The following is a 16,039-nucleotide window of genomic DNA, read 5'->3' as shown; positions in this document are numbered from 1 at the left end:
TTGTAAGATCAAACAGCATCAAATAAAATAAAACTCAATTTTTTGTTTTGAATCATCCTAAGTAAAATAAGTTTTTGAAATAAATAAAAGAATTCAAATGTATTTTATTTAGTGGTTACGTCTTTTTCGTCAAATATTTGTCATGTGTGACGCTACCTTTAATGAGGAAGATATTTTTGTTGTAATCTTTTACTCTGTTTCTTTCTTGGACTGTAATGTAAAATATTCAAATATATTTCATTCCAATAAAATATCTTGCATTTTATATTATTCTTTATTTATACATAGATGTTTTTATTTATTTATTTTAAATATCGATTTTATGTTTGTTTTTGTGTTTTAATAATTACATTTATTTACTCGTATATGTATTGTATATAATAGTGTTTGTTTGTTTGTTTTAAATAAATAATTTTATTATATGAATTGTATATACTTTCGCTACATAAAAATTATTGTTTTCAGGTTACAATTATTTTGAAATTTTATTTAATTTTTAGCATTTTTCTTGACACATACATGTTTAAACATTGAATAGTTTGATTTTTATTTAAATATTATTTAATTTATTAAAATCCCCAATTATTATAAAGAAGCTTTTACGATTTCAAATGAACAAAAATAATAAATGTAAAACGAAATGGGGCACTAAATATTGAAATATATTTGAAGGAATCTCATATACTTTTTGTTAATTTTTACATTGACAATATTTTCGTAAATTAATTTGATTTTTATGCGATTATAGGAACTTTACAGTAAACAGCCTTTAAATAAAACGTTTTATTAAATCATAATAATAATAATAATTAACATTATTTGACATTTTTAATTTCTTTTCTATGCTTTAATAAATAAACTTTTTAAGAATTATTTTGGTGGTGTATCTTTTTCACATATATTTTGCATAATTTCGAAATTATTATTTGGAAAATTAAAAACATTTTTAAAACATCTATTTGCTTTGATAGATAGTTTGTCATTTCATTTATTTCATTGTTGGGCTGATTTCATTTGTTACTTTTTTTTCTCTCGGCTAAATATGGGATTTAATAGTAACGTCCATTATCGTAAATGCCACGAGGAGCATTATATTTCCTGGGTACATCCATATTATCCATATTGCCGCCCAATTTATTCAACCAATTAGCACGTTGGGCTGCAGCAGCAGCGGCTGCCAAAGTATTGCCATTTGCCTCATTTGGTGGTCGCTGTTGGGCTCCACCATCTTCATTGCTGGATTCCAAGATCTAAAAGATAAAAACAAAAAGATAATTGAAATTAGTTTACAGGTTTGTGGCAGCTGCAGAGTACAAGTCAAAGCAAATGATATAAAACCCAAGGTACGAGTAGGAGTACTAAAGTGTTAATTAGGTACAAATTTATATGTGGGAAATTAACATTTTTGTCTACTTTTATTTAATTTGGCTGGCTATGGTTATTGTTGTTGGCTGCTTCTCTAAATTTCATAATTTTCCCTAACAAATGCGAAATATTTTCCTCACAAATTATAGTAAGCCAGTATGTTAATTTTTCTTAACATCTGTTTTTTTTTTTTTGTTTTTTTAAAGACTTTTTACTAACATTTTCGTTTTATTGTTTTGTGGAGGGATTTAAATGTGAGTTTCATCAACATGTTGCAAGTCTCGCAAAATCTAAATAAATACTCGTATTTCACAGATTTGTTTTGAAAATTGAAACCCCAGTTAGTGGTAGTGATTGCTACTTAAATACGCTTAGACTTTTGTTTGTTACTCTCAAAATATCGTATGTACGCGAGTATTCAGTTACAATTAATTCCACTTTAACCGCAACCACTACAACGACTACTACATACTTAACTTAGTACTTAGTTGGCTCTTGGTTAATAATTATGTTAATAATACAAATTATGTGTAATAGAATGAGTTAAACTTGGCTTGTATTGTAGTAGGATTATTTGCTGCATATACTGGCTTAACAAAAACATGGATGTTTATTTAAATAATTTTTTTTTGAAAGCATCTGTTGCTAAATACATATACAGACATTTCCAAATATAAAACTTGGTGTTTTTAATTTTTTTGTTTTGTATTGTTGACCACAATCTTGTCGACCATCTAAATGAAAATTTGTCAAATTACTTGCTGGTACGTTTTCATTCCTCTTTATTTTTAATGTCAACACTTAAGTAGGCTCTTTATTAAGAGGTTTATAATGCGAGGCTTGTTTTACGTTTGGCCAAAAACTACATTTTACTAGGGATGTACGATTAATCGAATAATCAGACATTGTGATTAATCAATATACCGACTAATCGATTAATCAACGTTTCTGATTAACCAAATCAGATTAATCAATTAATTTGAAAGAAAGTTCCAAGATTATTTCAGCTATCCCACTATTACAGTTCCAACAAGTACCACATAGACCAACATTTCTGTATTTAGCAGTATGCGAACCATTCACCTAATTCCCAAAATGGTCACAAATCCTCTCCAGAAAAATTAAAAAAAAAAAAAATTTCAAACGTAAATTTCTCAAATCCCAAGATTCTTTCAGATATCCCACTATTACAGTTCCAACAAGTACCCCTTATACCAACATTTCTATATAGTGTAATATGTGAAGCATTCACCCAGTTCCAAAAATGGTCACAAATCCTCTCCAGAAAATTTTTTAAAAAAATAAAATTTTTCAAATGTAAATTTCTCAAATCCCAAGATTCTATCAGATATCCCACTATTACAGTTCCAACAAGTACCCCTTAGACCAACATTTCTATATAGTGTAATATGCGAAGCATACACCCAGTTAACAAAATTGTCACAAATCCTCTCATGTTTTTTTTTCAAAAAACTCAAATTTATTTAAATTCCAAGATTATTTCAGCTATCCCATTATTACAGTTCCCATAAGTACCCCTTAGGACCAATATTTCTATAATATTTCGCATACTACAGTGAGCCATTCACCTAGTTTCCAAAATGGTAACTAATCCTCTCCAGCATTTGTTTTCAAAAAACTCAAATTTATTTAAATTCCAATATTACTTCTGATTCACATCAGAAATTTATATTTTTATTTGTTATAGTTCTGAAATTATTTCAGATACATACATATTTCAGATATATTTTATGTGCTATAATTCATTTATGACGACTGTTAAGTGCTTAACAGTGCTATGTTGACTGTAACATGATCAATGTTAAAAAATTTGGGTTTTGTATGTGCTAGTTAAATTCGAATTTATCAACACACTCATTCTATATCAAGATTATTCTAAGATCTGCTGTCTACACATTCAGTCATTTAGTAAATTGAAATATTAAATAAAATGTGTGGCGTATACGCCAATGAAAATATGCAAGACTAATAAATTTCAGTAATAAAGACATTTAAGCAGTCACCATAACGGTTTGCAGCAATTGAAATAACAAAAGAAATTTAGGTAATTTCCTTAATAAAAAAAACAATTTTAGCTTAATAAATGTAGATGTAACTACAAAACCATTAAATCCCAATTAAATGCTTTTCATACCACCATCGCATAACCAACCACCTCTAAAAACATGCATCTTAGAGTGGAGTATGTAAAATAAGCATAAGTTTATTGCAACATGTTGTTACTATTACTCAAAATACTCATTATTACATTAGTAATAAAATATTTAACTTCTACGTTGTCGTCTATTCAACTTCTTCTTATTTAGACTCACAGACAAATAGACAGACTTCGTTCAGTCTTCTAAAGAAACTGAGAAAAAAAAACAAACTCACATCACTTCATCAACAATTACAACTTCGTCATAATCATCAGCTTAATCCACGCTGCCATCACCAGGCCACGCAACTTGTAGTTTTCCTTCTACTTCTTCTCTTTATCTTGGCTAAATTTAACAATTTTCATTTTCTTCTTCATTTTCGCTTTCCGTACAAATTATGTGAATTAAATTATTTAACAACATTAAAACTAAAATGCTGAAAACCACATTTTCTTGACACGTTGGTTAATTTTTAGGCGTATTTAAGCTTATTCATTCATAAAAAAACACACAGAAAACAGATTCGTGTAAATTTACAGATTCATCAAAAATTTTATAATGTTTTTCAGTTTTATTTTTATCTGCGTTACGTTTTACTTGCTACGTGTAGAGTTTAAGTACTTAGTAGCGTTTTTAAATGGAATTGTGGCAGTAGTACGTTCAGACAAACGAATATGTATAAAACAGAGAACTGAAATCGAAATTCTTTTTTGCTAATAAACAAATTAAAGTTTTAAACAAAATTACTGTTTAAGAGTGGACGCAATTTTATGCTGGTTGAAATGTTGTTTTAGTTGTGTTAAGTTTGTTTCTAGAATGAATGCATTCTTTACTGCTGCTGCTTTCCATTTGTGCCAAGTGATATTCCTTTCACTTGTGCTTTGAAAAGAAACAAATAAAAACGAAATTAATTTTGTGCTGTTAAAATGTCAGTTTGTATTACAAGTTAAAAAACATATTTTCTGTTTTCGTTTAAGGAGCTATTTTGTTTATTTAGCAGTTTGGGTTAAAAGTTTAAACAAATATTTGTAAGAAAGTATTTATGAGGAGGAGTTTGCAACAAGTCAAAGGTAAATAGATTTTTTGACACTTAATCAAAGTTACATGAAGGTTTTAAGTTTCCGGTAAAATTGTGTGCTTTTAAAGCTCTCACAAACAGATCAGAAGTTATTTTCTCTAAAATCAATATCGTAGTCTTATGATCTTTGGCACAGGTGCAATACACACCACGCTCTCAAAGACTCATTTTACCATGATGAACTGGTTGACTTAAATGTCGACATGCGAAGGTCTCGGTGAAATCCCGGACATTTTAACCACTGTACTCCCTGATCTATCTACGACAGAGGTTCTCGTACGATGATCGCAACTGTACAAAATTGGATGTGACAATCCCGCCATAAGATTCCATATCATGTATTCACTGATGGCTCAAAGACGAAGGATGTGGTTTTTATATTGCATGGTCATGGACGGAAGAGTCATTCAGACTTTCGGACCAATACAGTGTTATAAAATTTGTGATCTCGGTCTTATCTAGGGCTTTTAAATAAGGCTGTGTAAATAACGTATGATCACGAAGACAGGGGCAAAGATTGGATCTTCTTTCCTAGAAGTGGAAATTTATCGATTTGTACCTCTTTCATGATATAACCTTACGATTCTGAGGAGACCTTATAAACGAGATTCTCCACAAAGACTATTGTAGGACAGCAAAAGCGATATGTTCGGAATATAATTGTGATCGATGAATTGGTCTAAGGGCACTGTTACACGTTCAATATATATTGTGATATTTGGATCGCGATCCATTGTAATGGATCACGCACAATTAGGTTATTCTGCGATTTGGATCGCGATCCATCAATACTACACGTTCAATAAATATCACAATACTGGATCGCGGTCAATATATATTGAACGTGTAGCAGTGCCCTAAGGTACATTTCGCTAGCTCAACTGCGGAATCTAGTAGCTGTGAACACTGCTTGTTAAGGGGCTATATTTCATTATAAATGTTAAACAGTTACCTATCTAAGCAATTGAAATTAATTGAAAACTGTCTCTTTTGTATTTAAAACTGTAAAACATCATAGATTTTTATTCAACCACAAAGTGATCAAACAGAAATTTGCATAACAGAAATATGTGTAAAAGTATTTCTTTTAGACATGCTGAAGTAGTAAAAGTTATAAGTTATTGACATATTGATGCCATCATTTATTTAATTTCTTATTTTTGATTTCGACATAAACTTTAACAATAAAACATCCATGTTTTTTTTTGCCCATTGGGCAGGGACCAATGATTTAAATTAAACAAGATGAAAACAAAACGGTTTTGAATTTTCAACGCTTTGTTTGAAAGAAATTAAATTAAAAATTTGTTTTGGTTTTTGTTTCTATTATTACAAATACTTGTTTTTTTAATGGGATGTTAGAAATGTAAAAAAATAAAATACCAAAAAACCCCGCTAATAAGTAAAATCTTCTCCATTGGCATTACACAATTTTGTATAAAACTTTAAAGTGTCTACCATTTGACATGAATCATTAATCATATTTAAGTTAAGTTAAATTTTACTCTATATTTAACACACACCAAAAACAAAGAAGAAATCCTAAAACCTCTTAAAACAAAATAGTAAACAATTCATAATGAAATCAGTGAAGTGTTTGAAAATTAAATACATATTATTTTATACTGATATTGTTTGCTACTACATACATATGTATTTAAAATTTGTGTTGAAAACTTAATAATAATCTATTAATTCGCCTTACACGTTTTAAATAAATATGCATAAAGAAATTAACACTTGTCAAAATATTTTGTTAAACAAATTTGTTGAAATGCATTTGCAAAGTTGGATATTTATGTTTTGATTTATTTTTAGTTGTTACTAAAGCGATGATTAGTTTTGTTTAAATTATAATTTAATAGGAATCGTATTTATTGTTGGGATTAATAGTAAATTATTTTTAAAAATATAGTCGTACTAGAGATACTTTCTCATTGTTCAAACATATAACCGTGACCACTTCAATAATATGCCAGTTTCATTTGAACAGATCACTGTTTTTGTTCATTATTTTCTTCGGTCCAACTTTTCTTTTTGGATGCATTGATAGTATGTTATTTAAAGATTTTGCTTTAATGAAATGTCGATTTCTTATGTATCATTACTTCTGATTTTGTCCCTGTGATATGGGTTTAATTCTTTAAATGAGTTATAATTTTGTAATTGATATTCAAAATATATACTCCATCATAATCATCTTCAAATACAGCCTCGAATCATATAGGTAATGACTGCAGTATTTCAAATAAAAACACATAGACCAAAACACGTTTAACAATTAGAAAACTGAGATCTAAAAGAATCAATTAATTTTAAAGAAATTGAAACTGAAAGATTCTATATTGTAAGTTGCTTTCAAATTAAAGAGTTTATGATTTTGGAGGACTATTATGAAAACTTATTTATCACTTTGAGGGCTAAGTCAATTCTCAAAACTGGCGTATTTGGGTTTCATGAGAACCCACATGTATGTGATTGTCGAAAAATTTTCAAAAATTTTAAAATTGGGCTGGTCAAACAGAGAATGTTACTGGTTCGATATGGTATCATGATAATAGAGTTATTTCTGAATAAATTCGATGATATTGATATGGACTACATGTGGTTTCAACAAAAGAGTGCCACATTACACATTTTCTGGTCGTGTACTCCCTCGTTTCGGTGATCACAATTAGACCTCTAGATCGTGTGATTTAACACCATTAAATTTATATTTATGGGGTTATTTGATTCAGCCACATTTATGCAAAATTGTCATGGAAAAAAAGATTGAATATATGCCAAACAAAAGCCTATCATGTGTACTTTATAAATCATTTAAAAAAATAACAATCTAAGAAAAAAATCGTGAGATTTAAATCTTGAAAAATTTTGGGACACCCAAAATCTGACCTCTTCAAGGACTCCATTGAAACGGTTAACAGAAGTACATTTCTAAATAATCTAGTAACTTAACTGGCATAAATATATGAAAAGTTGGACAAATTAGTAACAAGTCCATTTCAAGAAAGCTGTCACATCACAAGTTATATGCCAGTTCCCTTTCCTTCTTGGAATTTGAATTTCCCGGCTCTTAACTGAAAGGGCAACACAGCTCCTGTCAACAGTCATCTGTCAGGTGACTCCTGACAAAATTTGAACAAATTGATTCATTTAGTTTGTGTTTGACATCCATTCGTAGTCTGCTATCAATCGTAGCTTGAGGAGAAATAGGAAACAAGTGATTTTCGTCTGCATTATTTTGTGCAGAAAAAAAACATCACTCAAATAAAGGCTAAGCTTGATAAAATTCCCGGTCCACACAGTGAAACATTTGCTGCAAAACATTTTTAAATTTTCTTTTGAAACTGCATTCGTGTCCACACAGTGAAGCTTTTGCTTTTCAGGTTTTGACATTTCTGTACAAAACGAATATGAACGAATAAATGTGGATGACATTCAACAAAAACTTCATGTACATGAAACAGAGCACCCTTTCCCATTCCCCCATTCATCAACAAACTTAAATGTTTTGCAGCAAATGTTTCACAGTATGGATGGGGACATACTACTGGAACTCTGCACCATCAATTTCAATGACAACAAATAAGAGAGCTATATTCGGCTGTGCCGAATCTTATATACCCTTCACCAAATTATACTTAAAAAAATATTTTTTTTTAAATATTTTTATTTAAACAAAATCAAAATTTTTTATAATGTTTTAAAATTTTTAAAAAAATTTTTTTTTTCAAATTGTTTTTTAATTTTTTTTAAAAAAAAGTTTTTTTAAATTTCTTTAATTAATTTTTTTGGAAAAAGAATTTATGACAAAAAAAAATTTTTTGATGAAAAAAAATTTCGGGTTAAAAATATTTTTTTCCGATTTTGACCCATTGTATGTCCAACTTACTATGGTCTTATATACGCAATTGCAAAGGTCTTTGAAATATCTATCATTAGATATCCATATTGTCTATATTAATGATTTAGTAATCCAGATATAGGTCAAAAATCGAGGTTGTCCTTATATCTCAGCCATTTGTGGACCGATTTTCTCGATTTTAAATAGCGACCGAGTCGGAAGAATTTCGGAGAAATTGATGTATGAATCGTGTATGTAAGTTATTTGGGGGTTTCGGAAAGTTGATTTCAACACACAGACGGACATGGCTATATCGATTCCGCTATCTATAACGATCCAGAATATATATACTTTATGGGGTCGCAAATGAAAAATGTGGAAATTACAAACGGAATGACAAAAAGTGGATTGCTGAATTTCATTGTTTCGTACAAGCACGGAAGATGCTGAATGTTCTGGACAACCAGTTGAGGTCTCTACACCCGAAACAAAATCACATCTGCATCACGATCGGTGAAGCAATATGCATCTCACATGGCTCAATGGTTTTAATTTTGAATGATCACTTTTGTATGAGAAAGCTTTCTGCAAGAAGGCTGCTGCGTTTGATCACAATCGGCTGCACAAAAGCGTAGAGTTTCCATTGCAAAAATACATGAAAAAGCTACGAAATACACCCTATTTCGCCGTATTCTCCGGATTTAGTACCGAATGCATATTTCTTGTTTCCAAACCCGAAGAAATGTCTCGTCAGAAAGAGACTGGAATCTAACAATGAAATCATATCACAAAAACTACCTATTTTCATGACCTCGACAAATCATAATTTTTGGAAGGAATAAACAAATTGGAGAAACGCTATACAAAGAGCATCAATATACAATTTAGAATCTTAAATGATATGTAATTCTATAAAGAAGTAATTCTTTTCCATAATAAATTCTTTGTGCTAATCAACATATTCATGTTTAGTTTACTTTAATGGTAAAATAAATAAGATTTTTAAAAGCTATACAAAAAAGAATGAACAAATTTAAAACTCAAAAAACCAACAATAATAGTATTTAATAAAATATAAATGATCATTTCATATTGTATGATAATTATTTAATATTATTCATTTAATAGTTGTACAAATACTTTAATTATAAAACAATTTTATGACTGAACACTTAGCGCCACATGGTTAGTTTACAAAATAATAGATAATGGATGCTACACATCCACTTGTACTATTACTACTTGTGGGGTATAGAGGGATGGATACATGGATGGATGGTACCTTCATAAAAATCGTAAAACTTGGTGGTAATAACTTATGGTTATTACATTATTACTTATTTTGAGTATGAGCACACCTTGGATTTAAGTAATAATACTATTTATGTTGTTGTTGCTGTTGCTAGTAACAACTAGTATTTGTTTATTTAATAACTTACAACATTAGTTAACTTAACTTGCGGTAGGGTCGTAATTTTAATGATGCGATGTTCATAAACCACTAACACCAACCAACTAACAACCATCATATTTATTTCAATACATATTTTTGAAATGACTACAACTACAACTAACGCTACTACAATAATGATAATAATAATAATAATTTTTAATTACACCTTAACTACGTGCCTAATTAATTTTCTTTAAGTACCAACTATTTTTTAATTTTGTTTCTATTTTGTTTAGCAAACGAAATCTAAGCCAGTTTTTAAAACCTGGGAATCTCATGCAGAGTTAGTCGAGGTAACAACTTGCCAGTAGTTGAATTTCATGGTCTAATTTACTGTAAACCATATTAAAGTCATTTACCACCATCATCTATCTATCTCTTGTGTAGTGAAGTTTCTTGTTTTTCAGTTTTCTTATTTTACATAAAACTTTTTTTTTTTTTTTTCTTACTCATTTTTTAATGTCTTTTTCGTATTTGTGTAATTGAATTTACATTCAAGTTGTTATAGATAACTGTTGTTTTTTATGTGTGTTATTTAACAATTATAAATGTTAAATATATGTTTTGGCAAAAATCCAGGTCATAAACTTGACCTTAGCCAGAGACAAAAATCCATTAAGTTTTATTATAAGTTCACTTTGGTATTTGTTTTCATTCATTACTTATCTGTACCAAGTGGGCGAGAGACTGACTGCGTGTGTATTTTATTGCAGATTGAAGGAAACTTTAAATCTTTATCTAGTTGCTTTATAAGTTTTGTCAGGAAACTCAACTAAAGGAAGGAATTACACACAATTGAGTTTGTAATTGCAAAAAAGTTTTTGAAATAAATAAATTGAAAACTATTTCATAATAATTTTAAATTGAATCAATCAAACTAGTTAGATTTTAAGTAAATTAGTTTCTAATAACAATATAATGAAGCACTTATGGAGTCTGCTATACCATAATGGATTTAAAATTCGAATGCACACATTTCTATTATATCACAGCAGTTCTAGTTATTTTAACATATTCGTTTCCTATAGGAAAAAGTCAAGATTACAAAGACTAAACTCTGGATTATAAAACGACACTTAGTTACAACTGCACTCCAATATATAACTTCTGGTGGGTACCTTTAAAAAAAGTTTAAAGTGACTACACTATAGATTACTTAGAGACAGTAAAGTGTCAATTAGCTTCATTCTTGATTACGTGGGATGTATATTGTAAATAACTGAAGACATTAGTGACTAAAAGGGTTTCATTGGCTACTTATATAGGATTCATATCTTCAATTTCAGTCAAAAAAATACTCTCTTTTCGGTGTGGGTTGTCGATCATAGATGCCCAAGTTATTTTTGTTGAGCATCTGAATTGCACTTCCAATTAGACCTGATGTAAAGTTTAAACTAAAAAGGGATAATGAAGTGAATGTTATTTGCCATTGGTGAATCAAATGAACCTTGTAAGCGAATAATCCCAGATGATTGTGCAAAATTCTTTTCAACCCAGTGCGTTAAATATAGAGTTGTTGAAATCGATGACAAATCAATATTCTTTCGACTGGATATTAATGATAAAGATCTAATCCGATTCACAAATTACATAAAAGTCTAGATCAGGAGCTGATACGGCAATAGTAATGCAAGTGAAGTAGTACATAACTACTACTTCACAGGGGAAACAGATTCGTATTAACAACCAAATTTATTGTCAATCGAATGATTCTGCCTTACTGATCCAATTTTACAGTTGTGGCTACAAAATTTTAGATGTGGTAACAAAACTTTGTTTGCTTTAACCGAAATTCTTCTTTGTCAACTGACTCTCATTTGATTGAACCGAAAAATTAGATGTGAGCAACCGAATTATTCTATTGGCAACAAATTCGGTTGCTACTACGAATTTGTTTTCTCTGTGTATATTTTCCACGCGACCTTGGCATGCTATCTTGCTGATCCTAAAATACCTTTATGTTATTGCTACTGGACTAGAAGATCTGAGACCGGCACCCCTGATCTGCATGAAGCCTAAAGTTGGAAAGAGCCAATGGCTCAAGGACTTATCCTGACTGGTTTATTGGAGAGGCCCATTCGGGTAGCAAATATGTTGTTGGTTAAATGGCTGATGTTTGTGCTAGTTGAGGTTGACGAAACAAATGAGAGAAACGAATTAGAGAGGCGGTATTGGTGGCGTGATGGTTGGGACTTGGCCCTAGATTTAAGTGGCGTATGATGGATGGCATATATTGAAAGGCCAAGCTTTTCAGCAAGGGTCTTGTATATTCCTACATGCAGTCATGTGCGAAGAGTTGCATTATTCACAGCACGGTAGTGTTAGGCCATGACGGCAGGTAACCAAAATAAAGTCCCATTCTGCCAAGGTGCATTTTAATTTCTAATATGTCCACAGAGAAAGCAGATTCGTGTTAGCAACCGAATTTGTTGCCAATCGAATGATTCTACCTTAGTAACCGAATTTTACAGTTGTGGCTACAATTTTTAGAAATTATAACAAAACTTTGGTTGATTCAACCAAAATTCTTCTTTATCAACTGACGTTCTGTTGATAGAACCGAAAAATTCTATGTGTGCAACCGAATCATTCGATTGGCAACAAATTCGGTTGCTAATACGAATCTGTTTTCTCTGTGTAGTTTTATAATTTAAAACAAATGACCTTAAACATCAGCTATTCCAAAACATAATATCGCTATTGAAAGTAGCGCCAAATTAAAATGACTACTTCTGATACGCTACTAAGAAATACATTCACTTTTTGGACAGACCAACAATAAATAACATAATTCTTTTAACATGTAATTTAAAAAACACTAATGCAAATTGTTATTCTTACCATTAGACCAATAATTTTTGCAACCAATTGTAACCAAAAATCTGTAGATCTCCACTGATAATTTAAATTTGTATACATTAGATTCTTAAAGCAATTTGACACTTGTTAGCCAGTTTTTTTAAATATAATTGATGCCACATTTTGCAACAACCAGCCAGCCAGCCTCTCAGACAGACGACATTCACTTTAATATTTGGCTTAAAATTATACTTTTTTTTGGAAAATTCAGTTTGGTTAAGTAATCGCCACAATAAATAAGAAGATAAAGTAAAATCAAAACGAAACGAAATACAGATAAATTTTCTAAAAGCATTTACTTTTATACGTTTGCACATAAGCATTTATGGCAAATTTGTAGGCTAAGAAATAAATTTAAAATACTCATCATCAACATTCGATGAAATTATTGCATGTTTAACAAGAAAAACAGCATTTTTGATTTCACTATTAAACAAAAATCGCCAAAAATCAAAAATACAAATAAAAACTGTACGAAAGAACATGAATGCGACAAGAAAATACACTTGACTCGAAAACTTTTTTACCTGTTGAATCAAACGAATATTCATGAGCACGTGTAAACATACAACATACAAACTGCTGCCGCAAAATGCGAAAATAGCTACAAATTAAAAGCAATTTTAGTAGTGCATCATTAAATTAATACAAAAAATACTGAAATTGTTGTTGATTTTTATATAACGAATTGGAATTCTTATGTTTTTCGTAATACGAGTACAAACATTTAAGCCAAAAACAATCATCAAAAAACTCTTTACTGTTATATAGGCTAATTTTTATTTATCAAGTCAAATCTCATCGCATCATCTTTTGTCGTCCTCAAGTGTGATCGACAGGCTCTACTTGCAAAATCATCTCTTCATTTTTAAAGTTTTATATATAAAAGTGCTGGCTGGCTGGCAAGTGTGATCATAAATATTTTGATGGTTTCTTTAATTGAAATTTAATATTGAATTTATGGGGAGAAGAAGCTGCGGCAGCAGCAGCTTACATTAATATTACTTGCACACATGTTGCAAGGAGTGTTGCAAAGGCGTATTTTAACATGTTTATTTTGGTGTAATTTATGACTTGCATTTATGTCTTGCTTTACTTGATAATGTTTTTTTGGGGAAATGTTAAGAGATGATTTTAGTTTTTATTTTGTAATAATTTAAGATTTACAGTATTGGGAAAGATATTTCAAGATCAGCTGCAAAGTGCATTAAATTTAATGCATGTATTATCGGAACTTTACTAAAGTTCAGAATTTTAAATTTTGACCCTATTGAAATTCGAGCAATTTTAGAAACTCAAGGATGAAAATATGAGAAAAAAAACTTAAATAGAAATAGTCTATCAATCTGAGGGTTGTAGGTTCGATTCCCACCAGAGACTCTGGGTGTATCTGCACACAAACAAAAAGCTTCACAATTTGTATAGGCTTAAAAAATACACTATTCACCGCAATAGGTTCAATTGTCCATGAAGATACGTTTGAACCAAAATTTGAGTAGGATTAAACTACAACAAATGCGAGTTACAATTCAATTTGGAATTTACAACATCAGCACCACTATTTATGGGTTTATATGCCTTCACCTGTTCAGCAGGATTGGTTTGTTTTCATTTTATGTTTAATTCACACCCTTATTATATCAAAATTGTTTTGTTTTGCATTTTCTCTACAAAAAATAAAAAATTAAAAAAATGCTGCAACACGACTTACCTGCAACATTAACTCACGCAATTTATCCAAATCATCGCCATGTGACCTTGTGGGCAAGTAACGACATTCACAAGGCTGTTGTTGGGCCATTAAAATAACAGCCATCAGAAGGAGCCACCAAAGACCTAAACTCAGGCCATGTGTTGTAGTTTTTGTCTTTGTGGCTGATGAAGATGAGGATGGCGACGATGACGATGAAGAAGACAATGCAGACGCAGCCAAATGTGATGATGCTGATGAAGTTAAAAGGTTCATGTTGTTGTCACTGCTACCAAGTTTATTGAAATGCATTTTTTTACGTTTCCGGTTTAACGATTTGTTGGTTGTTGCTACCGCCGCTGTTGTTTTTGTTATTGTTTTCAGTTGCAGTGAATGATGCCGCTTGAATGCTTTTATTTTCGTACCAACTCAGCAATAAAAATAAAATTTTTGAAATTTCACTTTCGTTTGCTGTTGAATTCAAGTATTGATGTTTATTTTGGTAGAATGATTTTTTCTGTTTCTGTTTTTTTGTTTAAAGATGAGTCTCAGCTGTCTCCTTTCTGCTGCTTCTTTTCGTTAGTTGTCGTGACCACAATGAAAAAAATTACTGCAAAAATGAAAATCCAAAAAAAAAACAGAAGTGAAGGAAAAAATCAGTTTATAATCATTATTAAGTGCACATTAAATATTTTTGCTTCTTTTTTTTTTGATTTTTTATTTAAGTTTTGGTAAAAATGCCTTAATATTTCGTAATAGTTATAAATAGTTGTTATGCTGGTTATTTTATTTCTTTTTTATTTTTTCTACTTTTTTTGGATTTTTTTTTTTTGTTTTTTGGTGATGGTGTTTTTGGCAAAATTTTTTTTTTTGAAAAATTACAAAATAACTTTGTGACATAATTAAAAGTGGCATCAATTACAATGGGTGGTTTGCGTGTATACTACGTATAGAGAGTACAGCAGAAAAAGAAAAGAAAAAAATGAAATATTTCATCCAAACCAAACCATGGCAACTTTCATACACTTTCATGATAACTTTCCTACAAACTGAATGAATGACATCCATAATACTGGTGTAAATATTTTTACCGGAACCATCCGCTTAGCACTTGTTGCCGTCCTATCAAGACATAATAAAATATGAAAGTTATTTTTGACCTAAACGTTTTTTCTTTCATTTTTGGCCATTAACAAAAAAATTATTTTCATATAAATTATAGTTTTTGGTACAGGAAAGAAACAATTTTATTATTTAGTTCGAATTAAAATTTCAGCCAATATGATGTCGATTTTGGTTTGCTGTCAAAATCGATTTTTTTTTCTTGACTAATTTAAACTTTGGCTAAATTTCGTCAACATACACTATGAACCTAAAGTAATTTATCAATAAAAATCAGCTTTAGATAGTTATTGTTGTTGTAATAGGTATGTCGTAGAATTCTATAAATGAAACAAAAAGTCGACTTTTTTCGATTTTTATAAAGTCGAACTTTAGATTTTTATAAAGTCGAACTTTCGACCTTTTTACATTTTTCAATTGTCAACTTTTGCTATTTATGAAAAATAGATTTTTTGAATATTTTCGT

General features: G+C 30.1%; 1 protein-coding gene across 1 annotated transcript; it reads right to left on the bottom strand.

Annotated features, from left to right (window-relative positions):
* Nucleotides 1-995: 995 nt before the first annotated feature.
* Nucleotides 996-14,795, bottom strand: Proc (Proctolin). The gene is made up of 2 exons (XM_065501486.1): nucleotides 14,473-14,795; nucleotides 996-1,250 (listed from the first exon to the last, which is right to left on the bottom strand). Exons 1-2 carry the CDS (start codon nucleotides 14,761-14,763, stop codon nucleotides 1,050-1,052), a joined length of 492 nt encoding a protein of 163 aa, XP_065357558.1. The 5' UTR covers nucleotides 14,764-14,795; the 3' UTR covers nucleotides 996-1,049.
* Between the last annotated feature and the right edge of the window lie 1,244 nt (nucleotides 14,796-16,039).

Source organism: Calliphora vicina, chromosome 2 (assembly GCF_958450345.1).
Source record: "Calliphora vicina chromosome 2, idCalVici1.1, whole genome shotgun sequence".
NCBI lineage: Eukaryota > Metazoa > Arthropoda > Insecta > Diptera > Calliphoridae > Calliphora > Calliphora vicina.
Note: the sequence above shows the minus strand (reverse complement) of the source record. Positions and strands in the feature narration are given on the sequence as shown.